General features: G+C 47.9%; 3 protein-coding genes across 83 annotated transcripts in view; 2 read left to right on the top strand and 1 right to left on the bottom strand.

The window, feature by feature from the left end:
• WNK1 (WNK lysine deficient protein kinase 1) overlaps positions 1–3,269 on the top strand; it is a 98,390-nt gene extending 95,121 nt beyond the window's left edge. For 39 of the 43 annotated variants that reach the window (XM_086886142.1, XM_086886136.1, XM_086886141.1 and 36 more), the window contains one exon: positions 111–3,269. In XM_086886142.1, the coding sequence (XP_086742268.1) occupies positions 111–425 (315 nt within the window). In that variant the 3' untranslated portion in view covers positions 426–3,269. The remainder of the gene's footprint in view (positions 1–110) is intronic. The other 4 variants (XR_015285951.1, XR_015285950.1, XM_086886146.1 and 1 more) reach the window with 2 other exon arrangements.
• RAD52 (RAD52 DNA repair protein) lies at positions 3,115–18,798 on the bottom strand. Of its 9 annotated transcripts, none has more exons than XM_086886177.1 (14): positions 18,435–18,798; positions 16,163–16,309; positions 15,948–16,087; positions 12,933–13,021; positions 11,523–11,624; positions 10,858–10,951; positions 9,424–9,491; positions 9,068–9,186; positions 8,906–8,981; positions 7,866–8,062; positions 7,529–7,665; positions 6,843–6,923; positions 6,110–6,343; positions 4,801–5,869 (listed from the first exon to the last, which is right to left on the bottom strand). In XM_086886177.1, the coding sequence occupies exons 4-14, from the start codon at positions 13,017–13,019 to the stop codon at positions 5,811–5,813; spliced, it is 1,254 nt and encodes a 417-aa protein (XP_086742303.1). In that variant the 5' UTR covers positions 13,020–13,021; positions 15,948–16,087; positions 16,163–16,309; positions 18,435–18,798; the 3' UTR covers positions 4,801–5,810. The 9 variants fall into 9 exon arrangements, with proteins under 9 accessions (XP_086742309.1, XP_086742303.1, XP_086742304.1 ...); XM_086886178.1 differs by having other exon boundaries at positions 15,948–16,067; positions 18,435–18,782; XM_086886181.1 differs by having other exon boundaries at positions 6,843–6,920; positions 15,948–16,067; positions 18,435–18,703.
• The window catches only part of ERC1 (ELKS/RAB6-interacting/CAST family member 1), a 272,618-nt gene continuing 264,010 nt past the window's right edge, over positions 18,614–27,221 (top strand). For 9 of the 31 annotated variants that reach the window (XR_015285953.1, XR_015285956.1, XR_015285952.1 and 6 more), the window contains exon 1: positions 18,862–18,981. The gene's annotated coding sequence lies outside the window, so the exon portion shown is untranslated. Of the gene's footprint in view, positions 18,982–20,240; positions 20,405–27,221 lie in introns of those variants that run through there. The other 22 variants (XR_015285955.1, XM_086886167.1, XM_086886160.1 and 19 more) reach the window with 7 other exon arrangements.

Here is a 27,221-nt window from a genome sequence, read left to right as displayed (position 1 = left end):
ACGAAGGGCCGTGGCACATCCTTGGAGATGCCGGCTGGGAGGACCCGGGGCGGAGCCTGCTTTTTAAAGCCACTCGCGTAACTTCTGTCGCTGGCTGGATTGCCTTTCAGGGCCCTGGAATGGCGAGAAAATTCTCAGCACCAGGTCAGCTCTGTATCTCTATGACATCTTCCCTGGGTGCTACGCCCATCCCTGCAGCATCAGCTACCTCTTTAGGTCCCTTCAGCAAGGCCATGTGTCCTCCGCAGCAGTACGGTTACCCAGCAGCGTCCTTCCCCCCGCCCTGGAGCGGCGCGGGGGGCTCGGCGCAGCCGCAGCTCGGCCAGTTCCAGCCCGTGGCTGCCGCTTCTTTGCAGAGCTTCAACATCAGCAATTTGCAAAAGTCCGTCAGCAACCCTCCAGGCTCCAACCTGCGGACCACTTAGCCGGGCCCGGAGCCCTGCTGGCTACGCCTGGGGACAGGACGTGGGGAGGGAGATGGGGCCCTGTATCACACTAGTGCTGCAATGAACTGGTGGCTTGCCACACTGGGAATGGATTTCTCTTTTCCAACCATTGCTGTCGACTCTCTGTAGCGGGAGTTTCCCCACGCGCTCGGAAGGGGGAGGAGGGTGATGAGCATCCTTGTGATGGGACAGTGCTTTTCACCGGGGGCTGCTGTCGTGTGGGGAGGGGCCGTGGGCTCAGTTCATACGGTCTTGCTGGAAAATGTTTCTGGTTGGAGGCTGAACCCACACAGGTGTGGAGGCAGGGCTGAACCCTAGCATGAGGCTTTAGCAGGCTTCTCGCCTCTTCCAGAGGAACCAAGATCAGGAAAAAGCTGTCCAAATCCCCCTCCTCTCCCTCTCCCCGGTCAATCGTATCTGGCTCTGAAACATGATGGGGCACACGAATGGACTTGCGGTGCAGCCCGTGCTTGATAGGTCATTACTGCTTTAAGTAAGATATTAACAGCTTTGACTGCAGCATTAGAGCATTGTTAAATTGTTAAAAAAAAATTTTAAAAGTTCCCTGCGGACATGTACTTACCATCAGTTTTGATGTGGAAACACTGTGATATATAAATGTTGTTGGACAACAGTAGTTTAAAAATGAGTGGAATATAGAGGGTTAAAAAAGTTAAAAAGAAAAAATGGGAAAAAAAGCTAGCTATATCCTTATACTTATTGGAGACACTTTAACTTTTTCCTTTGTATTTTCATTGTATTAGATAAATAAATGTGAATGTAAAATTGTATAAATTAATGTACTTGAATACTTGTCTGTTCTCCCAGTATGCTTGCTGGATATTTTAGTGCCTTGGACTTCTCTCGCTTCTGCAGTTTAGCGTCGTCTTCCCAGCAGAGCCCAGGTGGGCAGAGGGCAAGGTGAGGGCAGGATGTTTGTGCCCAGCGCCCGGGCCAGCTCCTGCTGGGGAGGCACCGGGGCCGCGGCTCGGAGCAGTTCTGGGTGTGGGGAAACTTGTCCAGGCGGGCAGAGCTGAAGGTGTGGGGTGACAGGGGCCGGGTGGGCTGGGACAGAGGGGAGCAGGTGAAGCTACAACGAGACTGAACCAATATTGGCTCTGGAGGCAGGAGGGCTGGGTCAGAAACGGAGAGAGGATGGGGAGAACGTGTATCTTGGGGAAAGGCCCTGCTTAAGGTGCGGTTTGACTCCACCTGCGAAGTGGTGAAGATGTTTGGTCAGGATGTGACTCGAGGGAGAGGTGCCATTGCTCGTTGGCATGGGCTGGTCTGCTGGGATTGCTTTTCTTACCTTTTCTTTTGGTAAAATTCATTTAAGCCAGGAACAGACTGTCCTGGTGCAACGTCCATTGCCGGCAATGGATGTACTTGAAACAGCCGGCATCAAGAAGTTTCCTCTCTCTTACTTGGAGGATTTACAATTTTGTTCACTCTTAACAAATTTCAAGCTGGTACCAGGACTGTCACTGTCTGTCACTTGTCACCTCTTAGTACCTGTACTGTATCTTCTGCTTTGGTCATTCTTCCCTTTTCGTATTTAAGAAATACTGGTTTCCTCTTCAAAGTCAAAATAGTTCCAGCCAGTATTTTTGTAGTGCTGCAGAAAGCTGTGAGGGTGAGGGTGCAGCTTCCAGGGGCTTGGGAACAGCTCCAGTGTCCTGGAGGCCGGTGTGTCACAGGGATGTCACTTGTCCACGTTGGCTTTAATTTCAGAGCGCTGTTCCCTGCTGGGGCCTCCATAGGGAGTTTCTGTGCCTGCAGATGTTCTCACGCTTCCGTTTCCACACAGCAACCTGTGAGATCCTTTCTCTTCTGTCCCTTGTTTTGCAGCAGCTGTGGCAGCAGGGCAGGCCCAGCCTGGAGAGGAGCAGCTCCAGGCCGGGGTGGTTCTGGGGGACAGGAGATGCTCTGGAGGGAGAGGAGATGCTCTGGAGGGAGAGGAGAGGCTCTGGGGGACAGGAGAGGCTCCAGAGGGAGAGGAGAGGCTCCAGAGGCACAGGAGAGGCTCTGGAGGGAGGACAGGAGGTGCTCTGGAGGCACAGGAGAGGCTCTGGGGGACAGGAGATGCTCCAGAGGGAGAGGAGATGCTCCAGAGGGACAGGAGGTGCTCTGGAGGCACAGGAGAGGCTCTGGAGGGACAGGAGAGGCTCCAGAGGCACAGGAGATGCTCTGGAGGGAGGACAGGAGGTGCTCTGGAGGCACAGTAGAGGCTCTGGGGGACAGGAGATGCTCTGGAGGGACAGGAGAGGCTCCAGAGGCACAGGAGATGCTCTGGAGGGAGGACAGGAGGTGCTCTGGAGGCACAGGAGATGCTCCAGAGGGACAGGAGCTGCTCCAGGGCACAGGAGAGCAGCAGGGCCGGGGCTGAGGCCAGGTGGGAGCCCCTGTCTGAAGGGGGATGGATGCAGGGGAGGCTCCTGAGCAGGGACAGAGCTGGGGCAGTAACGAGACGAGGGCAATGGGCGTGGCAGGGGAACTGGGCAGCTGGATGCAGCACATGGTTATTTAAATTTGATCTGATGAGTTTGAAGCCGTTTTTTCACTTAATGTTATGCAAGAACTGGTTTTATTTACCATTGATTTTTGTTTTCTCCCTCCCTCTCCTCCTGTGGATGAATAACTGAAGTCTAGAGGAATAAACTAATGCTACTGAACTGTTAAATTATTTTGTTTAATATTACACTTTGAGTATCTTTTTCCACATAAAATCTGTTTCTGAATTACAAGCGTTTTCTTTACATTATTTAACAATGTACACTGTAAAAAATAAAAATAAAAAAAAATAAAATTAATTGAAACTTTGGGCTTCCCTGGCCGTAGTTAGTTGTGTTTTGCACCCAACCCTTCTCACATGACCTTTGTAGAATATTGAATGAAGCCATTCAGATAAACCAAACGCTTTTTGGTTGAGCTGTGGAACAGCAGGTCCCAGCCCTTGTGTCCTGATCCTGCAGTGATGTCACTGGTACCCAGTTTACCCCTTTGTCACAGGAACTGCAAGAACCCCAATTTAATGAGAACTTTAACTGCTCAAAAGTAGTGAGCAGCCACGAGCCTTTGGCTGCAGAGGAATTCCTGAATGGATTTGAGGAGGGGGAGGCCTGAGGGAGGAGAAGGGATCCGCTGGGAGCTGCCGAGTGCCTGAGCTGGGGCAGCAGAGCTGGAGGGAGGCTCCTGTGCTTGCTCCTGTGCTGCTCCCTGCCCGGGATGTGCCACCTCAGAACCAGGGATTCACTCCTTGGAGTGAAACTTCCAGCGTCATTCTCAACTGCAGACTGCAGGAGTTTGGTATTTCTAAACACTAATTGCTGCTGCATTTCTTTCCATTTTAAGAACAGCTTCTGTTCTGAGTCATGCTGCGCAAGCCTTGAAGGGAAAAAAAAGCTCCCAGTGTAAGTTTTCCTGCCCTTTTCAAAGGGCCCAATCCCGAGAGGCTCCTTGCATGACTGTCAGAGGAGGCACAGCTGTGGCTGCACTGTTCCCAGAGCAGAGGAAGCTGAGGCCGTTACAGTTTTGTTTCAGACTTTGGAATTTTTTTCACTGTAGAGGTGTGGAGCAGCTCTGGATTCAGCAATTGGGAAGGTCTCCCTTCCTGGCAGGTACGGGGTGTCAGCAGTGAGGGGAATGTGCCTCTTCCCCTGCTCTTCTGAAGGCAGCACCGAATTGGCCAGAAACAAGTCCGGTGAAATGTGGAGCTGTTTTCTAGATCTAATCTAGTCCCGTTCATTAGGGCTTGTCCTGCCTTTCCATGCTGAAGTCAATCCCTGTTCTTTGTTCTGTCCAGGAGGTAAGTGGAGAGTAAAGGCTCTTTTAAGGGAAAGGGACTCATTAAGGGATGAAGGCAGAATAGGAGGAAGAGGAATAAATGCTGAATATTCCAAATGTCCTTAGAGTTAGAGCAGGGAGGCAAACTGTGGCAGTAAAGTCCTGTTTGAAGCCTGAAACTGATTTTAGGGTTGGACTAATCGCAGAGTTTGTGTAAATTCTCCTGGTTCAGCTCTCACTCGCAGTCCTGTGGCACCATTCTGCCTGTCTCCCCCACTGGACTGTGCCAGGAGTGCCCTGCACAGGAACAGAACCGGCCAGAACAGAACTGCTCCCTCTCCTGCAGGGAGCTGCTCCAAACGGCCACGGGACTGTTCCAATAGCGCCTACAGATCCTTCCTTTGGCAGCAGCTGCTGCCTTTGCTGGCAGCTCTGGAGCCCTGGCTGTTTCTGTTTGCCTGTCCCAAAGCAAAGGAGGCGGTGCAGGTGCAGCGCTGCCCTTTGGGCCGGTCGGCAGGAACGAGGTGGGATGGCTGGCAGGGCAGAGAGGCACCCACAGCTCCCAGCGGGGTTTGTTTTCAAACTCGTGTTTATTTCTGTATTGAAAAGGGTTGAAAGCTTATTTAAAAACAGCAGTGCAGCTGCCACTCATGTTCCAAAGGCTCGGGGCTGCGGGGTGCGGGCTGGCAGCGGCTCAGGAGGGGACAGCTTGGGGAAGGGGAAGGGAACAGGCTGGGGAAGGGGAAGGGAACAGGCTGGGGAAGGGGAAGGGAACAGGCTGGGGAAGGGGAATGGAACAGGCTGGGGAAGGGGAAGGGAACAGGCTGGGGAAGGGGAAGGGAACAGGCTGGGGAAGGGGAAGGGAACAGGCTGGGGAAGGGGAATGGAACAGGCTGGGGAAGGGGAAGGGAACAGGCTGGGGAAGGGGAAGGGAACAGGCTGGGGAAGGGGAATGGAACAGGCTGGGGAAGGGGAAGGGAACAGGCTGGGGAAGGGGAAGGGAACAGGCTGGGGAAGGGGAAGGGAACAGGCTGGGGAAGGGGAAGGGAACAGGCTGGGGAAGGGGAAGGGAACAGGCTGGGGAAGGGGAAGGGAACAGGCTGGGAAAGAGGCTCGGGAGGAGCGAGGGGCTGTGCCCTGCCCATGCAGCAGAGCCGGGGTCACCCCCGGCCTGGGGGTACAGCTCGTCCCTTCTGTCCCCTGGCCACAAGCCCCCGCTCCTGGGGAAAGTCTCTCTGTGCTGGAATGCAGCACCGAGGGACAGACATCAATTCATAGCTTCTCATTTGTAACAATTCATTCTGTTCCTGCTTCAGGCAATTGACAGGTACTGCTCACTTCTAATAAGGCCACAAGCCTCGTGCTGCAGAAGCACAAATGGTAGCGTGGTTATAGAGGAAGGTTATTGTGCATCTGAAATACACAACAACCTGAGAGTACATTAAATTCTTGCTGATTGTATGCAACTCTTCTCTGTTGCTTCCCCTTAATGTATAGCAGAGTCCATGTGCCACAATTTGGAAAGCCAGCTGCAGCCTTGTGATGCAACCCACAAGAGAGGCACAGATCCCACCGGGTGTCTCACGTAGGCTCCAGCCTCCTTTTCTTCAAGCTCTGACTTCTCCTGAGTGGGCTGCACCCTGCCACACAGGGAGAAAGTGAGAAATTTAGGGGTTTTATTTCTGTTTTCTAAATGTGTTCCTCAATTCTTTTTCTAACTCTTCCTCAAAAGGACAGTAGTATGGAAAAAAGCAGTTTTGCAAGCCCCCTGTCCCAGCATCTGCAGCCAGGTCCAAAAGAAAGGAAAATTTCTCCCACTGGACTTTCCCAATCTCCCAGGAGCCCCTGTGAAGCCAGAGCTCAGTCACCTGTGGCAGTACCTGGGGTGTGCTGGTGGGCACAGCTGGTGCTGGGGGCTGCAGCAGGGGGCTGCAGCTGTGCCAGCCTGGCAGCAGCTCTGTGCTGGCTGCCCCTGCGGGGTGTCCTGCTGGTCTGCTGCTGCCCTCGGGGCGTCCCGGGGGGCTGCTGTGCAGCCAAGGAGGGCTCTGACACTTTGGCACCCGCTACCTTTAGGTCAGTGCTCTCCAAGGAGATGTCCCAAAGCTCAGGATCATCTGGAAAGAACGAGAAGGGGATCCATGACACAGTACTGTGCCACAGGAGGGGCAGTAGCTCCAACACCAGCACATTCTTTTCCTACAAGCAGCGACCACTATAACATTTAAACTGTAAAGCATCTCTTGTATGTGTGTGTGCAGCAGTGCTCTGGACTTCAGCAGTGTACAGGCACCATGGTGTGTGCCCCAGATATCCATGGCTCTGTTGAGAAGACACACCCCAAACCCCCCCAGTTCTGTGTTGTGCAGTGTCACCTCAGGAACATGGCTTATCACACAGGTGTGACAACTCTGCTGAAGAGCCCAAGTGAAACCCCCATGGTGATGGACACCATCTCCCTGCCACTCAGGCCAAGTCTGTATTGTTAAGGTCACAATCACACTCACACTTGTGTTATTCCAGTTCTTCAGAGCCTTCACCCTTATGCTGTATTCTGAATTGACCTGGTTTAAATGCCAGTGCTTTAACACTTTATTTCTCATCACTCTGGCTGACCTGCAAAGAACTCCTCTTCTATTGCCAGCTCCTGTTGCACTTCTGCTGGAGTGCTGAGCTTCACTGGAGGATCAGATGCTGCTGCAGGGAGGCAACACAAGAAGAGATTAATACCAGAAATACAGAAATGCCCTTTGGCTCCTCCTTAGCAGAGCACGAGACTGAAATGGCAGCCAGCACTGCCACCAGGTACCCTCTTTGTCCTACAGCTGGCTCAGGCTTGGAAGCAGAATGTGGGAAGTAACATTCTGTACCTGCTGACATCTGAGGAGCAGCTGTGCTACTTTAATGTGGTTTTAACCTGTCCTTCTTCATCTTCCTGCTCCCACACAGCCCCAGACTTCCCCGGGAGCCAAGGACAACACATCAGCAGCTCAGGCAACGCGTGTTTGCCTGCAGCTACCACAGGCAAGTGCTGCAGCCCAGCAGGTTAATGGTGCTGGCAACAGCTGCTTTAGGGTGGCTGGAAAGCTGCAGATTTAGTGATGCAGGTTTAGAGCTGACATTCCTGACACTCTTGGAACACGGAGAGGAAGTATATGACAATGCTCCTGCCTCTGGCCTCAAAGATGTGTTGGTGACACAGCACAACAGCACATGAAACTGGCCAGGCTCCTGTACTGTGGGTGACCTGTGCCTGCCAGCAGCTCTCATGGGAGGTGCCAGTTTTGAATGCCACTTCTCACCCTGTTTGCTGCTGGGACTAACTCCTGGCACCTGCTGCTTTCTCTCCATCTGCTCCCGGAACTGCTGCTGCAGCCGCTTCTGGCGCAGTTTCCTCTGGTAAGTGGCATCACACTCCATGGCCAGGGAGTCTGTGCTTCTGTCCTCCCCCCCAGAAACACAAAGTTAAACAGGACCTCAGCAATTACATTTTGTGAGGAAAAAATCCATTAAGAGAAAACAGTAAAGAAAAACCACTGAACTAGTGCTTAATGGCATCTTTGCAGCTGTCTACATGTTTTAACAGGCTCAGTGATCTCTAATAGAGCTTAAAAAACACATTTATGCCAGCAGTCTCACCTGGGAGCGTTGGGCTGTTTCTGATCTGCTGTCACTACAGCAGCCTCTGTCTGGACAGGCTTACAGCCTGGTGTCACCTCACAGTGCTGTCTCCCTGCTGCGTTCTGCCTGTCCACATAGCTGCTGTATCTTGCTTTCTCTATTTCAGGCTCATAGTCCTGTATTTTAGCTCTGACCAAGTCTAACTCAGGGGGTACCTGGTAAAGGAGTAGAGGAGAAAAAAGGTTCAGAAATTTCCATCATCGAGTTAATGAAATAAGCACTGGTTAAAAATCTGATGTGTTTGCTCTAAGTGGAACAGTCAGTTAGAAACCTGAACTGCTCTTTCAGTACCCAGTAATTCAGTCAGTTAATCATTGAATTCCTGTGACTTTGTGTTGGTTTAATTGTTCAGTGCTGCAGGGCAGATGGTGAGGTCTCCCCACGCTGCTCTGCAAACGAGAACAGGTGCTGGTGATCGATGCAGGATTTTACAGCTTCTCACAGCCCCACAAGGCTGCTGCTGAGAGAGATTGTTTCTAGCAGTCCATTTTCCTGCTTGTGCTAAAGGGCAAGGCCAGCCTGTTCTGAGTTCTGAGGAAGGTACACCATTCCAGTTTATTAAAGATGGGATGTTTTGGCTCTGTCACCTTACAGGTTTGTGGCAGTGCCTCTAACAGACCCTGGCAAACCAGAGACCTGGGCCATCTTTACCTGGTGATGTGTCCCTTTGGATCTGCTCCTACACTCTTTGAAGGACTGCCTTGCAGCTCTAGGACTAGCAGAGTTTGGCAAGTCCTACCGTGACTGAAGGCAGCTTTGCTATGAGGCCATGGATCAACAGTTGCAGAAGGCTTTCCTTTTCCCTCCTGCCAGCAGGCAGGTCTCTGCCTAGAAGCCTCCAGGCCCAGCTGGTGCACAGCAGGAGCTGGCAGGTGCCACCTGAGGGACTGCTTTGTGTGGGAGATGTTTGTTAGGAAGGCTGCTGGTGTCAGGAGCTCTCAGGAATGGGATGCACTCTGTGAGTGCAGGAGTGGGGGCTCTGCAGCCCTGTACTGCACCTGCCGGGGAAGCTTGTTGACGGCTCGCAGGTAGTCCTTGTCCAGGATGCAGTTCCCAAGAGCATTCCCAAAGCACCTGAGGAACAAGAGGGCTCACTGTGACTGAAAACCCTGCATTCTCACACAGCTTCTGAAAATGTACAAGTGCTGATCTTCACTCACTTGAGCGCTCTCTTCAGTCCATCTGTTACTGCCTCCTTTCTTGCCTTTTCTAAGGATAAGGCTTTAGACTTGAGGCCTTCACTGACTCCATATCCCACATCTTCATGGTATGACCCGTCCTGCAGAACCATTTCAAATGTAAGGAGATTTTACAGACGCAGGTGCTGTGCTTTCCCAAGCCTGGTTCCTTGCCCTTGGCTGTTTGTTCCACAGCAAGGTCAATGTTTAGGACAGCAGCAGGTTCCCTAATGCAGAGCAGTACCCGAGGACTGTGCTCTGACCCATGCAAGGACTCGCATTCACAGCTTCAGGCAACTGCTCAGCTACAGTCAGAGCCAACACAAAAAAACACTTACCTTAAGCTGAACTTTCACAAAAGCACAGACACCCACATAGAACCTGCCATTGTTGAGGTCGACAAAGTCTGGAAGGAGACGTTTTAAGTGTTAATTTATAAAAACAGTAGTGGAAAAGCAGCTGTTATCTATGAAAGTAATTTCTTTCCTATCATCTAATAGAAGTCTGCAGTTTGCAAATAATTTGCACAAGGTTTTATCACAGACAGCGTGTCTGAATTTCTAAGGAATGACTAATTATGGCATTATCTGAAAAAGGCAGAAGTTTGAAGGATGTCAGTCCTTTCTTGACTGAAAAGGGGAATGAAAACCGTGGTGCAGAATAGATGGAAAGCAATGAAGTAAGTTGTTCTATTTCTAGAATCTACCAGCCTGAGTTAAGAAAAGATTTCTGAAGGTGGGGTAGAACGGAGAAGGTAATTTAAGATGCTGCTTTGACCTACTTCAACAACCAGTCTCCAGCATAAGCACAGCAGATCTGCAAACAAGGACAACACTCCCCTGGCAGGTACTATTTCAGCTATCAACATGGAAGAGGCTGAAGTTTTAAGATCATCTGAACATCATGTCATAGTTGAAAAATTTTCCCAAAGTTTTCTGTTGTAAAAACCTCAGTACTGGGTATTAGCTAGAAGAGAAATCTGCAGAAAAAGACGGGTCCCTAAAGATTAGGGGAATATTAACTGAGAATATGAACTGGTTAGAGTCTAAAAATTACAGGTGAATATGAAAGTTGGCTCAGGACTGCCGGGTGTTAAATAGTTTAATTGTAATTACTCTTGACTGAGTGTACCCATAGAGATCAGACTCAATTAGAATAACTCAAGAATAATCATAAACACACTGAGAATAATGACTGTGACAGATCTAAAATGAAAACAGAAGCTCCATTATTATTCAATTTCTCTCATTTTCACTAACTGGTAAGACACCTGGAAGTTGCTCATGCCTCTGCCCAGGTGCTTTGAAGCGATGAAGTTGTAGCAGCTGAGGTCTCTTGGTCTGTTCAGCCTGGAGGAGACTGAGGGGAGCCCTCAGTGCACTCACAACTTCCCGGGGGGAGGAACAGGGGCAGGCACTGATCTCCTCTCTGTGCTGACAGTGACAGGAGCCGAGGGAATGGCCCGGAGCTGGCACAGGGCAGGTTTAGGGGAGCGGGAAAAGATTTTTCCCCCCGAGGGTGTTTTGGGAACAGCTCCCCAGGGCAGCGGGCACAGCCCCAGCCTGCCAGCGCTCCCGGGTACAGCGTGGGACTCTGGGGATGCTTGGGGATGGTGCTGTGCAGGGCCAGCAGTCGGGCTTGGTGGTCCTGGAGGTCCCTTCCAATCATGCTCTGTGGTTCTGTGAGGGAAACCCTGGCCCTTATCTGAGGGAATTTTCCTTCCCAGTGAAACAAGAGGGAGCAAAGCCTTCTTTGCCCCCTGAGATCCTTACCAACATTCTGCTGAGTGACTGAATGAGCCCAGCCATTGAAGCCAAACATTTCATTGGCCAGACTGATGACCTTGTGACCCTCGATGTAACAGACCTGAAGAGAAGAGCACATACACATAAATATCTATAAATAAATACACAGCCCTGTGCACACATCTCTGCACAATTTGCTTTTAACAGAGATTACACATATTATCTTACATGGAGGAAACCCAGCTAAATTCAAGGTTCAGATAATGTGAATAAAAGGCTGATGGTGCAGCTTCAGGTGGAATGTGGTGTGTGGAATACACATAATTACAAATATGACTTAATCAACAGAAGGCAGAGTGAGCACTAAAGATGGCAAATGCAGCCACTATTGTATAATGTTTCATACAGTCCAATTCTGGGAAAAAATAGGGAAAACAGCTCAGTGTTGCACAAGTAGATAAATATTCATTTGTAAAGGATGAAGCACTGAAAAATTAAGTCTCTTTTTAAGTGTAAAAGGAAAATCTGTGGCTCAAAAAAAGCCAGAACTTATGCCATGCTCACTTTCCGTTCATATCTGCATAGTAAACTACTAGAGGGAAATAAACTTAGGAAAAATAAGGAGTATTGTACCAATTTAAACCCTAGTTTTCCTGGGAAAAATGGAGTTGAAACATGATGTTTGTTCCTACCTTTTGCCCTCCTCCTGCCTGCCGGCTGCTGATGTAGTCTGGGCCCAGCCTCTGCCGCAGGGCGTGCTGGATAGCTCGGTACTCGCCGGCTGTGTACTGATACTGGGCAAGAACAAGGCAACACATCTCACTCTCCCTCTTCCAGCTTCCCCCTTCTCCCAAAGCACTGCTCTAGCCCAGTCCTGCCAACCTGGGCATCATCCAGTTTTTGGAACTGGGATGTAACGAGGCAAGGAAAGGCAAGGATGTGGAAAGGAAACACCTACACACACGAGACTGTTCTTTTTTCCTCTTACTCTTGATGGATACAGGCATTAATTACTGTGCTGCAGCAATTATTTTTCATTAATAATCCTAGCCACACACACATGTAAGTTTCTGCTTTACTGCTCTAAACCAAAATGTGGTGTCTCTGTGTAACAAGAAAAGTGTATTTAAAGACTCCAACAAAACTGAAGATTAACTGTACTCCACTGGCACATGTCACCAGGGCAGGGAGGACAGCAGCTCAGGAAAGCAGTCAGAACAGGAATTTCTTGAGCTATCCAGTTTCTTTGAGTAACTCCAGCATCACTGGCATCATTGGAGAACACCAGCATGATGTGAAGCCTAAAGGGTTTAAGTTTAGGTTTGTCTTAGTAGAAATCCAATTTCCAAAATGTAGGGAAACCTAAATGTACATTTAAAGATTTGAGAACTAAAAAGCTTGTGTTTTTACCCCCTGAAGTGAGACAGAACAGAGGTTTCACCACTTAAGTCATAAATATTGTATATGCATGTACTGGCTTGCCCTAACAATTCAGCAGAACACAGAAACTTCTAGTGTGTGTGTGCCATATAAATTCCAACTCCTGCCAAACCACTCTAATTTGTATTTAGTTCTATTTAAACTTAAGAGTGAAAGCTTTATCTTTTGCTGACTCTTGAATGCAAGCTTGTAACCAAAAAGCATAAGGAGAAAGGGAGAATGCAGAAGCATGTGCCACATTCAGAAACTGTGTAGAAATGCCTATCATGGAGAGGAGAATTCTGTTCAATCCAGACAGTTTTCTTTTTTTCAAACTGTTTTACAACTTTTCAAGATTATTTTTAATAGCTGAAAGTAGTTGGCTTTTCCTGTGCTGAAAATATGTGTAAGCATGACTCAGGCCATCTGGGAATAAGAAAGAATAAAATGAGACCCACTTTTAAGGTTTAAAAGATTTGAAAACCTTTTGAGAAGAATCCAGAACACTTTATTATAACTCGGGCCATGCCAAGACTATTGCAGAGAAAAAATGTGAAGTACAATAGGGTGTAGCACGATTCCAGCCTTGCTGGACCCAAGTTTAAAAGGAATAAACATGCAGAGCAGATTTCCAGTAGTGTGAGCATGCAGCTTGCATTCCCTCTCGGGCAAAAGGAGCTGACCTGTCCAAAGGAAGCCACAGAGTCCCCAGTGTTGGAGCTGCTGCTGCTGCTGTAGCTCTCACCATCCTTCCCCTGGCTCTCAGGCATCCCTGGAGATGAGAGAAAATAGAATCACTGAGGAGAACAGAACTGCCAGTCCATATGAAGACATGGCAAAAAGCTTATTCTAAATACCACACTGGTGAAAAATGATGTGTGTTTTTTCCTTTTAGGTAAATGTGAAGGCACTATACCATGCCAGGGAAAGAAGAAGAAAATAATTCCTTATTTTGGATCCTTCAGCACTGTCCTCCTGCACCACTTTCAATATCAATTAACACTTTGATAAAAAGTAGGGACAACTTTGTAAAACTTTACTCAGCTATGCCCTGAGTTGTCTTTGTTTATTTTAGATTGCTGTTTAGTCTGTAATCACCCTGCCTGGTGCTATATGGTGCCACATAAACCGTGCAGAGCTGAGAACCACAGGAGCTGTCAGAACTGGGAGAAGTGGTACTAAGAGTTCAGTAGATGGCACCCTTTTCCAAGCCAGTAGCCAACACTTCCCAGCACTGCACGGCCACTCCCCCCTGCCCTGGGGAGATTGTGGATCCAGCTGTGCCAGGGGCTGCAGCAGCACTCCCAAAACCGAAAGCCCAGCACTCAGACTTCTGTAGGCAATACAAACACAGGACAAAATCAGACATACAAGAGAGCTGGAGATAGCAAAACAGTTTGAGAAAGCCTAAAACCCTCAGCAGATAGCATGATTTGCCAGTCAGTCAGCACTTGGCTAGTACTCTCCTTTGCTAATGAATTCCAGGTGTGGCACTTTTTAAAATAAGTTGTTTTTCCAGTCTCTAAACAAGAAATCCAAAGTTTACTGAGGGCTTGGCAAACAATTTTCAGAAAAAGGATACCAGTTGTTTCCTTGGCAAGCGTGAGCACTGGCAATTATGCCAAGTGAAGCTAAAATTCTCCTTAATTTTGGTTGGCTAGAATCATTCCTCTTCAGTCCCAAACTTGTATAATTGTACAGTGTTCACACACTTGAATGAGTTTCAATCAGAAGTTAGCAGCAATTTGTAAATATGTTTGGCTTTGGAAAAAAGCAAATAGAAAGCAACATTACCAGGAGAAACACTTGTGATTTAAGCAGGCTATTTCCTCTGCTCAGCAAAGAGTTCATTGCATGGGGAGGGAGACAATCACAGAGACATAAATAGTGTGTGTGGCCAAGGGAATTGAAATTTGAACAATACTGTTGCCTCCACTCACACCCCCAAGCTGCCTCAATCAGATCTTAATCACTGTGAGCCCTTGGGAAGAAACAATGACTGAACTGTCACTTGCCTACAAACACTATGACCAATTTATGCAAAGTAGGTGGGTGCCACTTTGATGCAAAATTGCTTAATACTGGTCTTACTTAAAGTTCTTAAAGTTTTTTTATGGTGTGCAGGATTATCAGTCTAAATTTAGTTGTCAGTGCTTGGTATTCACATGATGTGTGAATCCAGTTTGAGTGATGGAGACACAGGATGCCAGTTTAGTTTCAGGCTTTACCTGCAGGAGCAGCTTCAGCTGAGAGCCTTGTTTAAACCAAGCCCTCCATCAGAGCAATGTGGGGGGTTTTGCAGCTGGGGAAGTGCAGCACAGCCAAGCCCTGTGTCTCAAAGCAATTGTCTGAGAATTTCAGAGTGACAGGACTTCGATATCAAAAATTATTAGAGTAGGAGCTGGGAAGAGAGAGAAGTTAATTCTGCAAATGGAGCTATAAATCCGTCTCAGTGCCAAAACCAGGGAAAGCAAGGTGCTTCCATTCCTCACTGGAATATGATTTCCTCACTGCCCTGCCCTCTCCCCACAACGTTTTAACTCACATGAAACATTAATGCTGAAGTAGATAATGAACTGTTGACTGGAGTGCCCAAGAGCCCCAGACACCCTCTGTGGTAGGAGACTGCCTGACTCATTAACCAGTTTTAAAAAATGCCCTATTTTTAAACCAGAAAGACTAAAAATTCAAGTCCAAATATGCATTTGAATGTGCAGGATGATGCAAGCAGTTTATCAGTTTAAAGGCACCTAGAAATTATAATTTACTATCTCTGGGACAATTATTTATTATTTGCAAGGAAATCTTTGGAGTTTAGCTGTCATGTTCTCAGGAAGTTTTCTTGTCACTGAGAAAGAATCCACACAAGACTAGAGGTGCTGCACTGTGCTCCAAAACATTGCCTTGACACACTAGAACAGGTAAAGAAACTTAACACCTTTTACTACTACCATATTTTGATCTTGTCATTCGAAATTTGAACAGATTATGTACATAATCAGAAAAAAACAATCTCTGTTTTGGGAAATTGGATATGAAATACTAATTATCAACAGCACTCTACAAGCAGGTGTTTATTTGCATGGTAGTGAAATTGAGCACTGTTGAGAAAAATGTGTGTGTACACGAATTCCTGTGCAAGAAATAAACCGATCTTACTCCAGATTCAGAAAATCCTGAATTTAATCTGCTTTGGTCTGCTGAGTAAAAATCTTCAACATTCTTCCAATAAATGCAATTCCACTGAGCCCAGCAAGAGCAAAGAGTTACACAGGCATCGACAAGTGATTCAGCAAGCACTAAAGATAATGTCACATGTTTAACCTAAGCTTTGTATTACTCTGATAAAACATCCAAAAAACTTTACAAGTTTTATACTTCTGTGGAGTTTTCTTTCCTCTGGGAAACCCGAACTATTTTGTAAGTTAATTTACCTGTTATGCAAAGGCTGTTTGAACACTCAGCTGAGTGTGTTACACTCTTTCAAGTGTAATGGAGCAGATGTTCCTAATCAGGACAGGCCAGTGCTACTCCACAGCTCAAGAGTGGAAAAGAGATGATGCAATCACTTGTGGAAAAGCTGCACACAACAGAAGTCCCCAGTTTTGATTTCTGATATGGCTAGGTAAACAGCCTTGATGACTTGAGAAAGGCGAGGTAATGTTCTGCTAACTTCAACAGAAGGAAAAGATACTCACTGGTGGGTTAAACATGGAAATGCAGGGGCAGCTCAGGAGACTGGGTGTCTGCTGCAGACTACAGCTGGCCTCTGGTGCTGCCAGTACTCTTTCATGCCCCTCACTCATTCATGCCACATTCTGTAGCAAGAGAAAAAAAGCTGTAACAGCACGTTTGAGCTCCCTGCAGTAGCTGAAACATACTTGCTTTCAAGGCATCCAAACACCACTCTCACAATTGCTACTCAGTTACAGCAGGTGGACACCTCCACGCAGTCCCACTTGTTCCACTGCAATCTCTGTGGCTCCACAAGCACAGCTGAACTCTGACTTATCAGGCACTGCTAGCTTTACTCTTGGCACAGCTAGGATCATGGTCCTCCCTGCATTGAACAGAAAACACTAATTCTGGTTCCACTTTTTAAACATTTTAATGAGCACAGGGTAAAGCTCTCTCTTCCTTTATACAATTTTGGAAGAGTAAGAGTGCATTTGTGGGGGTGTGTTTCAAAAATTTAGGATTTTCTAACATCTGAAACAAAACCTACCTGGCCAATGCCTGTATTTTTGGAGCACAGGATGAGAAACTCACTGTTTCCTGTCATGGCAGCCTCTACACATCTGCCACAAATTCACTGAACATCAGTGTAACTGCTGGAAGTTGTTCAGGGGCCTGCTCTCCCAATAATTACAAATCCAGCCCAGACTGCTTAGTTTTTCATGTTTTTCAAATTTTCTTGGTTATGCCTCCAAACACTTTCTGTAAACAGCAGTGGTGTGTGTCAATTACTCCTTTGCTACGTAATTTTGTTTGCTGATTTCAAGTCCACTGCCTGTTGCAATTTCTGCCTTACAAACGGTCCAGAAAAGTTTAACTGGTTAAAAATGCACCAACAGCATTCTAAGAAACAGGTCATTCCAAACAATTCTAAATTCGAAATACATTTGCTTTCCAAAAATATAAATCCTGTTTCATTTCCCACATTACTCAATTCCTTTGCATTAACTCACGTGTATAAAAAATATTTCATTAAAGGGATTGATTGGTACTCCTGCACAAATAATCTTTTTGATATTATATAAAAGAAATAGAAATCCTCATAATAATGAACAGTGACCAAGGGGTAGCACTGAAAGAAAACAACTCTCCCATGCTAGGTTTTTTTCCAGGTATGAAACAGTGACACCTCAGAGTCACAAAACCAAAAATGAACAATCTGCTCTTCAAGGAGTTTTACATCCATACAGGCAGAGTAAAAGAAAAGAGCCTGTTCTGGAGACCAGGCCAGGCAGGAATATTACTCAAATATCATCAATTATTTACGTGGGCACTTCTTTCTAAAAGCCTGTCAGATTGATTTATCACCACATCATTTATGTACGAGTCACTTCAGCCCTTGCAAGGCAGAGACAGCAGAGTTTTGAACCCAAGAGTAATGGTTAGGGACTTGCAGGGAAAAGCAACCTGGCCAGTTGTGAGCAGAAAGCCTGCAGATCTCCCAAATGCAATTACCAGGCAAGCAATTAATCCAGCCTGGAAACGAAACCATCTGACCCCTGCGAGCGCCGTGGGAGATCTGTCAAACTGTGCAGCACAAACCCCGCAGAGATCACAGGCACAGATGACACTTCTGGCACCAAGACCCTATTAACATGACACACTAATTAAGCTGGGACAAAAAACCTAAAGCTCTTAGGCTCTGTTTTGCTCCAGGTTGACACTTGCTTATTGTTAAATGGAAAATCATTTACACTTGAAATTGGCAAGATACTTGAGGAGCCGGTCTATTTCCATCCTGTTGCCTCCTTAGCCAGCAATGTAACTATAAATTATCTCTTTTTTGGAGGGATACCTTTGGCTTGACAGAAGGGCTTAGGTAGTATAGCATGCACATATATTCACTATATTATTCTACAGAAATTAATTTAAAATGGACTTTCTGCTTCAGCAGTTGAAAGGGAAGTTCAAGTTATCGAGACCTCAGTAGATATCAGCCTGCCAGAGGTCTGAATTATAACAGAAGCGGTAATTATAATATAGAAAATGCAGTAATATAATAATATATAAACAATACAGGTAACGTGTAACATGATGAAACAACATAATCACAATATAAGCCGTATTCATTGCAAGGAGGTGCTAATTTAAACAGTGATAATTCACATGTCAGTAAGTGCCACTCCTTGTGCAGTCTGGCAGACCTGACCCGTTTGCCACAGTCTTTCACTTTAGTGTTCCCTGGGAGTAAGGGCTGAGGAAGCCAGTGCTGCTGTTGGCTCCTTACACCCTGAGATCATAGCAAATCCAACTTGGAAGGATTCTTGATGGGGTCAGCTGCTGTCTGCCCGAGGCTCCCTCAGGAAACACCGGCCCCGCGCGCGCCCCTGGCCCGCCGCCCGCAGGGGAAGCCCCGGTACTGTGCCGGGTTTTGTGCCGGGATCTGTGCCGGGATCTGTGCCGGGATCTGTGCCCGGTTCCCAGGCCCCACCGGGCCCTGCCCGCCGTACCTGAGCCCCGCCGTGGCCCGTTCGTAGTTCCCGCCCGGAGCGGCCGCTACGGCGCCGGAGAGCGGCCAAACTTCCCTGGGGGCGCTCGCGGGCGGTGACGTAACGCCGAGGGCGGGGCGGGGAGGGCCGAGGGGGAAGCCCAGCGCGGCGAGCGCGCGCGCCGGGGGCGGGGCGTGGCGGCGGCGGGGGCGGGGCCTGCGCGTGTCTCGCGCCGGGGGCGCGGGAGGGAGGGAGCGAGCGAGCGGCGGAGGAGAAGCGGCGGGAGCGGATCCGAACCGAGCCGAGCCGAGCCCAGCCCAGCGGAGCCCAGCGCAGCCCAGCGAGCCGGGCGCGGCCGGCGCCGCCCGTGCCCTCCCCGCGGGCTGACAGGCAGGTGAGGGGCCGCGCTCGGGCCGGGGGGGTCGGGTTAACGCGCCTTGCCGGCCGCTGGGGGGAGCCCGGGGCGGGGCGGGGCCTGCGGGCGCCGGTATCTGCGGGAGCAGCCGCCGCGCTGGCCAGCCTCCGGCTCCGGCTCCGGCGGGGCTGCGGCCGCGGAGCCGCCGCGCAGGTGGGTCCGGGCCCGCGGGCGGCTCGCCCCGGGGGTGCGCGGGCTGTGGCCGGGCGGAGGGAGGGAGGGAGGGGGGGGTCGGGGCCTCTCCCCGGCGGGCCCCGCACGCTGTCACCGCCCGGGGCGGGGCGGCCCCGGTCCGGCCTCGGGGAGCGCGGCCTCAGCGCCCCGCGGGCCCGCGTCCTGCCGGCGGCCGGGCGGGGTTCGGCCGTGCCTCGCACGGGCGGTCATTGCTGCTCTGCCCGTTCCCCTTGCCGGCCCTGGCTCTCCGCCCCTCCGCGCTCGGGCTGCCCTTGGGGAGCGCACGCTTTTGTTGTCTCGGTCACCTCCGAGTGCCGCTGGGCGCTGTCTGTGCCCGGAGCTCGCGGCCGTGCTGCGCTCGCTGCTTTCCCCGTGAGCTGCCTGCTCAGTTCCGTGTATTTCACTGCATCTACTACGGGCAGCGTCAGCTGACAGCGTGCTTTGTTTCTGAGCATGCTGCCATCCTGGAGCCTGGCTCGGGAATTGCTGCCCTTCCACATCTGTCTGGTTTGCAGCCAGAGAGCTGAAGGTTAATTGGGAAGCCCAGGGTTTATTTAACCTGGATTGTTGCATGCGCTCTGCAAGTTTCGCCTTCTGGTTTGTGCTGATCCGGTGTGGAATGGTTTTCAGGGAAGCCCCGGTGGAAAAATGGGAGATGCAAAGACATAAGGAAACACCTACGGAGGTGCTGCTGGTGGTGGGAAGCAGTACAGGAGCCGAGAGAATGGAAGCGAATGGATAAAAATAGAATTGTTCCCAAGAACAATGTGTGTTCTGCGTTCTGGGGGCACGCTCGAGTATGCGGGGTGGTTGTAGGTGGGTAAGGTGTTACCTGAGATCCAACAGGCACTGAAACTTGTGTGCTTTGGCCCAGGGGCTGGAATTCTCACACAATGGCCAGCTGGGCAGGGATGTCTGCAGCAGTAACCTCCAGCAGCTGTAACCTCCTTTGCTCCCTGAGATTATTGCGTCTGTAGCCGTAGGTGGCTGCACACACATCCCCTCCTGAGCCACAGGCTGACACGGCTCTGGCCTTTGTGCTGGGAGCTGCTCGCATGTGTGCCCCAATTCGGGCTCACTTCGGAGGCTGCAGCACCCTTCGAGCCACTCCGAATGGGATGGGCACAGAGAAATCAAATCAGCACCTTGGCCGTGCTGCTGGGACCAGAGCTGGTGGTAAAATAGGGGATGTTTTTCAGCAGTGATTATTTAGTTAACAGCTGTACTATAATGTATAGATCGCTTCTGGAAGCACAGTTCAGAACTTTTATCCCAGAACAGCAGTTCCCAGAATAGTCAAGTCTATGCCTACTGTATCATCCATGAATTTGGAATTGTCTGATTCCATCAAGCCGCAGGAGGGGCCGCAGCTACAAAAAGGTTGGGATCTGTTCAATGAAATGTGAGTTTATCATAATCTTTGGTATAATTTGAACTTCTTCCACCACTTCTGGGAAACCAATTTGACTGTAATGAAATCACTGTTGGGATGTTAGCAGAAGCCTGAACTGAAGAGAAGCTGCTCTCTGGGCTGTGTTAAAGCATCATGTTTTTCATAATTTTTAGCATTCTTTTTGATCCTGTCATGAGCTTTTTCTGAGATTCTGTTCACGTAACTTTTCATCTGTAATATGTGGCTAATGGCATGATTAGCAAAAAAGGCAAGTTTGGTATTTATGTGGCCTGTTCCCTTTTACTGAATTGCAAATCTTGGTGATGAGAGAAACCCTGGCTATGTTTTTAGGGGGCTTTGGTATTTAGTGGGTTCTTTGTTTTTTTCTTTATTTTTTTTTTTTTTGTTGTTTGTTTGGGTTTTTTGTTTGCTGTTTCTCTTTGAACCTGCTGCTTTTTCAGTTCCTGATAGCAGTTATGTGTGCTGCTGTAGGAACAGAAGTATTTCACCACATTATCCTAACCAGTGCGTGAGTTCCTTGCTGCTGTTCCTTACTTTGTGGAGCAGGATAATCTCCCATTGTTATCTCTCATCCCCTCACCCCTCCCTCTTTTCCAGCCTGTTCTGAAAACCTCTCTGGGGTGAGAGTTTTGTTGCAGCTCTCACCTGGCTAAGCCACTGGAGAGCTGGCTTCTGTTTGGAGGGTCTGGCTTGCTTTAGCTGGGTACGGTTTGGTCAGAGGTGCAAACGTGGAGGGATGCTTGTGGCTTTTTAAATAATAGAACTAAACCCAGAGTGGGGGTTCTTGACCCTTGCTGGCCACCCTGCTGCGAGAGGGTGGCTGGAGAGGTGAGGAGAGCAGGGTCCCATCCACTGCTGCCTGTTGAAGGCAGGGGTTTGGCATCCAGGAGATCCTGGAAAATGCAGTGCTGATGTCGCAGCAGTGATGCTCTCTGGCACGTGCCTTGTGTCAATATGGGTGCTGTTGTCAGGGTGAGGTTATGGTGGAATTTCTGGAGCTGCAGCTGCTTTGCCTTGCACTGGGATGTTGCCCTTGGTGACTTTAGGCTGGCTGTGTGGGGTCACCAGTGCTCCTGAGCATTTCTGGGCTGCTGAAATACCTTCAGTGCCTTTAACATTTTGTTTCTGCTATCAGGAAGTTACATGCCACCTATGGGAAAGAGAGAAACAGCCTTGGATGCAATCACATAATACTTACTGATTTTATACTCTAAAATGAGCCTACAAACTCTTCAGCCATGCAGTGACAGAAAATTACCATCCACAGTCTTCAGTCTTCTAGACTAGAAGAGCCAGAGTTACTTTAATCAGTTTATCCCTAGGAGGTGATATGTGTGATATGAGTGATATGTTGAAGTTCTGATACCTGTTGCTTTTTGTGTTTTGCCTTTAAAAAGAGCACGTGATTATTTTTTTTCTTCACATCTGCTTTAAATTTAGAGCCTTACAATTATATCCCAGTCACTGCACAAAAGAAATCCTGGTGCACCTAGCCAGACATGTGTAAATAAAGGTTTAGCTGAAATATATGCATTTATTATTATAATAATAATAATAAACCTTTTGTTTTTGTGGTCTTGTTTTTTTGGGAAGGGAGAAAGGAACGGAACTGTGGTGGTGACAGCAAATCCTTTTTGCTGTTCTTTTGGATTTAAGGGTGCTAGAAGAAACAAAACTTGATGGGAACTGCTTTGCAGAGAAGGTGCTGTAGAGTGGAACAGAGCATGTGCTGCGTTATGCCCTCTGTGTTGAGTAGGTAAATGGCATGAAAGGAATTGTGTACACATGAGAGAGAAACTAACTAGGAAACTGATGAATGAGTATTTCTGGCTGTCATTTACAGAGCTGCAGGTGGTGTTTGCTGGGTGGGATACCTTCAGGAATGGGAAACAGAAAGGGGTCTGGAAAGGACATCAAGGTGTTCTCGTGCTCTGTGGTGATTTAAAATGTGTGGGTGCCATTTCTGCTAAGCTTTCAGGTGTAACAAGTGTTTAACAGCAGTGTCACTGTCTGCTTAGGAACAAAACCCTCCCTTGACAAACGAATGCTGGTTTTTTCCCTAAAACTGCTAGTGTCACGGTTGATGACCTGCCTTTTACAAAACATGTTTTTTTAATATGTCAAAGTCACCTGAAGAATGTTGGGGATTTCTGAGATGCTTTTCTGGGACGATTTCCCTGCCTGTGTATTTGGTGGAGAATGTATTAATTCACATTTTGTGTTTGGTGAGACAGAGCAAAGGCTCTGTTACAGTCAGTGAATCTGGCAGATGTGCAAGTAGGTGAATTTAATTTAAAAAATACAAAACAAACACCACCACCACCATCCCCCCAGCTTTTAAAAAGGATTGGATAGAAACAGATGGCAGCATTTATATATGTGCTCTTTAGGAATGAGACTCAATCCTAATATGAACGGTTTTTTGTTTTATTTCTCTCTTAATTTCACATTCATCCTTTTTGTTTTTTTGGCCAGAAGGACATTTTGACCATCAAGCCTGAATTCCATGGGTTCAGTGCCTCGTGTCCAGCATTGGCTGGCTTGCAGTTTCCAAAATCAACTTTCTTCTGTCCTTTTTGTGTGAAATAGTCATTTCTTTAACATGAAAAGTAGTGAGCCTTCCTGCCTTCCAAATCTAGTCAAACCTAAAACAGCCCTAAGAGACAGAGGCTTCATACTTTTTATCCAAGGTCATGGAGCAACCATAGGTTTTGTAGCTGTGATGTGGACTAGGAATAACAGGAATTCATTTTTTCTCTTGGTTAGCACACCTCCTAAGTTGTGGGAACTGACAGTGGTCAAATAAGAGATTTTTAGGCTTCAGGCATTAGTTTGAGCCTGTGTGAAGCTAAAAGTCACAGAACTTTCTCACTCTGGCCTGAGAAATGATAAGGAAGAATCCAAACAATCCTCAGAGAAGGAAAACAACCTTTGCAGGAGTTGTTTGTGCCTTGTTGTTTACTTGTGGCAGTCAGGGGGTGTTGTTCCTGTCTGTCCAATGATGGTGATGTGTTGGTTTCATGAGCAATGAGTTTTACCTCTTTGGATCTGTCTATAAAAGAAGATCTGAAGAATAAAACTTGCTCTCTTTTGCAACCAAGCCAGAGAGTCTGTGTCGTGCTTTTGCTGTTCCTAACACAGTGTGACACTAAGTTGTGAATTCTCTCATCATACCCGCTATTTAGATTCCTGGCAGGGTTTTCTTGGAATGTAAGCTTTTTTGTTTTGTTTTGGAATTGCATCTTTCCTACCTGTCCCCCCTCTCTGTTCTGTCTACTCTGCAGTCTCTGTCCTACTGTGTAATCCAGATGTACTCACTATTAACTATTGGGGTGTGAATTATGTAAATGGCAACAATTGCTACCTCTGTTAATGAAGTCTAATGTGTCTGATGTGCAGACCTTTATCAGATTAAGATGCCTCTTGTAAAGGCTGACTTGGCCTTTATTATGAAACTGCCATTCAAAGCTTTCCTTGTGCACCCAGGACTCGGTGTGGGAGCTGCTCTGTGGCTTGGTGTGTGCAGCTGAGGGGCAGGAGGGGTCCCTGGGCTGGGACATGCCTGCTCCGTGGTCCCACTGCCCCACTCCTGCCTCTCAGGCACTGATGCTCTTAAGGAATTTGCTCCATGGATGTTGCAGTTTGTCAGCTGGTGTCAGTCCTGAACAGAAATCAAAGCAGAGAAATTCACAGGACTTGCTGAAGGCTGCAGGAGGTACTCTGACATTCTTTTTGTTTTAAGAAATGCAGGTTGGATTTTCCCTGTATTTCTGCAGCACAGTTGTGTGTAGTTGGTTGCTTGCTTACTTAGAATTAGCTAATGTGCAATTAGTGTTTGTCTTGGGGGACATGAAAGGCATTATTAATTTATGTGACAGAGAGATCTTCCAGAAGGTTACAAACCTTTTTTTAAAATGAATCTTCTGTTTTCTGTCAGCTGCAGCCAGGAGCACCTGCCCTCTGAGCCACTGGTTCACAAAAGCCATAGGAACAGGGGCTGAGTGTGACAGCACTGCTAAACACAGCTCATCTTACTGGATTCTTTATCCTGAGGTTCGATGTTCAAGTCATCCCTCCAGAATTTCTTACATTTCTGCTATGCCCCAATACAGCTTTTATTGAAAACCACCAGATCTTTTGACAAGACTCGTGTTCCTGCCCCCTCTGGTGCCACAATTGCCTTCCCAATAAAACTCCTTGGAGTTGTGCAGGTGGCTTTTGACTGTGCTTTTCACATGCCAGGTCCTGATCCAGGCATGTCTCGAGGGAAGCTGGGTTCTCCATAGCTTTTCACTGCCTAGGACTGGGCTGGTGTAAGGAAACAGGCTGGTTTTAGTTGCTACAGGTTGCACTGCAGTACATTAATTGTCTGCTGCCAGATTATAAACATTTCCCACCGTTGATGGTCTCTGAGTTGTTTTGGACAGTCACCTGCGAGCTGAGAAGACATTTTTCTTAGCTGGCATTTCAAGCAGGGTGTGATGTTACCCATTTTAAATATTTCATACAGAAAATGGGTTCATAACTGTCCTTTCCCAAACCTTTTTCTTCAGTATTGGGTAATTCTTGCCTGTTCTTTTTCTGATAGTCCTTCTTACAAGTTTTTCCATAATCTCTAGATAGCATTTTCAACTTATGCTAGAGCAGGTCAGATCTTTGTGCCTGCAAAGGTGCTATGCCAATTTAAAGATATAAAAATATTCATCTAAAGTTTTTACTTGGGCTGTTGTGATTATTTTTTTATAATTTTTAAATTTGGCTTGGATATAGGATGCTCTTTGAAGTTTTGTTCTCTTAATGAACGGCGAACAAGAGAATTTTGTTTCACAATTGTGAAGTTCTGCAAGCTGTCTTGAGGAGAAATGGTTTAGCACTGGCTTCAGCTGCTTTGTTTTTTTAAACTCTTTGTGTTGGGAGTGTCTTTTTTTTTTTTTTTGTAATCTTGGGTAAGGGTTCCTATATCAGCAGAAAAAACAAAGGTTCTTGAAATCCACAGGAGAATTTGCCAAGGGAAGATGGTTAGTACATTTAGTACATTCACAGTGGGACACTGTTCCTTGTGCTTACCACCATCTTGTAGGGTTAAGGGATGATTTATTTGTGACTAAATTTAGTCTCAGTAGAAGAGGAAAATAGGAACAGTGCTGCATGTTGGCCTCATGGAAGATAAGAGACCATACTTGTGAGATTCCCAGTAAAATGCTAGTGTGGGTCAGAGTATTGAAAAACTAACTTTTCTGGTTATGATATTATCTGAAAGAAGCTTCCATTTACTTTTGCTTGGACTCTGGGAGGGAAACTGGAATTATTTCTTCTTCCTGATTAATTGGTATTGCAAAAAAAGAAAAGATTTTTTTGTCACTTCCCTCACTTTGCTGTTTTCATGAAAGATTTTTTCCTAGTGTGAATTGTATTATTATCTGCTCTTACAAAAATGTGATGTGGTCAGTGATAAATGCTACTAGGGGGAAAAGAAAAGAGTTAAGATTCATCTTGTAATTCTTTTTTCATCTTGAACTGTGGCAGATCCGTATCAGTGGAAATACTGAAACTGGCTGCACTGTGTGGAAGAATGTATTTAGTTAGTAGCTGAAATATTCACAATTTTGAAGTCTAACAATGCTGTAGTTAGAGTTGTCATTTCAAGAAAAATACTGCAGGGTTACATTTGCTTGTTTCCAAAGAGAACTTTACATCCTAATCTTCTGCTTTTGTGAGAGAAGTGAGTGCAGTGTGATGCATGGCAGCAATAGCAGAGCTCTTCTCCCGGAATTCCAGCTGTGCCAGCTCTGGGAACCCTTCCCATAGCCTGATCAACAGCTAATTCCAGTGCTTGGCTTTCCTAGCTGGAGTTACTTGATGTTTCTGGAGTGGCAGAGGGGCTGGTGCTGCCTGAGAAGCAGAGCTCAGAGCTGAGTGAGCGCTGGGCTGCTGTTCCCAGCTGAGAACTGCCCAGGATGTCCCTGCCCAGGATAACCTGCAGTGATACCTGCTGTGCCCAGGATAACCTGCAGTGATTCCTGCCCTGCCCAGGATAACCTGCAGTGATTCCTGCCCTGCCCAGGATAACCTGCAGTGATACCTGCTGTGCCCAGGATAACCTGCAGTGATACCTGCTGTGCCCAGGATAACCTGCAGTGATACCTGCTGTGCCCAGGATAACCTGCAGTGATACCTGCTGTGCCCAGGATAACCTGCAGTGATTCCTGCCCTGCCCAGGATAACCTGCAGTGATACCTGCTGTGCCCAGGATAACCTGCAGTGATACCTGCTGTGCCCAGGATAACCTGCAGTGATTCCTGCTGTGCCCAGGATAACCTGCAGTGATACCTGCCCTGCCCAGGATAACCTGCAGTGATTCCTGCTGTGCCCAGGATAACCTGCAGTGATACCTGCTGTGCCCAGGATAACCTGCAGTGATTCCTGCCCTGCCCAGGATAACCTGCAGTGATTCCTGCCCTGCCCAGGATAACCTGCAGTGATACCTGCTGTGCCCAGGATAACCTGCAGTGATACCTGCCCTGCCCAGGATAACCTGCAGTGATTCCTGCTGTGCCCAGGATAACCTGCAGTGATACCTGCTGTGCCCAGGATAACCTGCAGTGATTCCTGCCCTGCCCAGGATAACCTGCAGTGATACCTGCTGTGCCCAGGATAACCTGCAGTGATACCTGCCCTGCCCAGGATAACCTGCAGTGATTCCTGCTGTGCCCAGGATAACCTGCAGTGATACCTGCTGTGCCCAGGATAGCCTGCAGTGATTCCTGCTGTGCCCAGGATAACCTGCAGTGATTCCTGTTCTGCC

Source organism: Cyanistes caeruleus, chromosome 4 (genome assembly GCF_971803275.1).
Source record: "Cyanistes caeruleus chromosome 4, bCyaCae1.hap1.1, whole genome shotgun sequence".
NCBI lineage: Eukaryota > Metazoa > Chordata > Aves > Passeriformes > Paridae > Cyanistes > Cyanistes caeruleus.
This window is presented reverse-complemented; position numbering and strand designations above follow the sequence as displayed.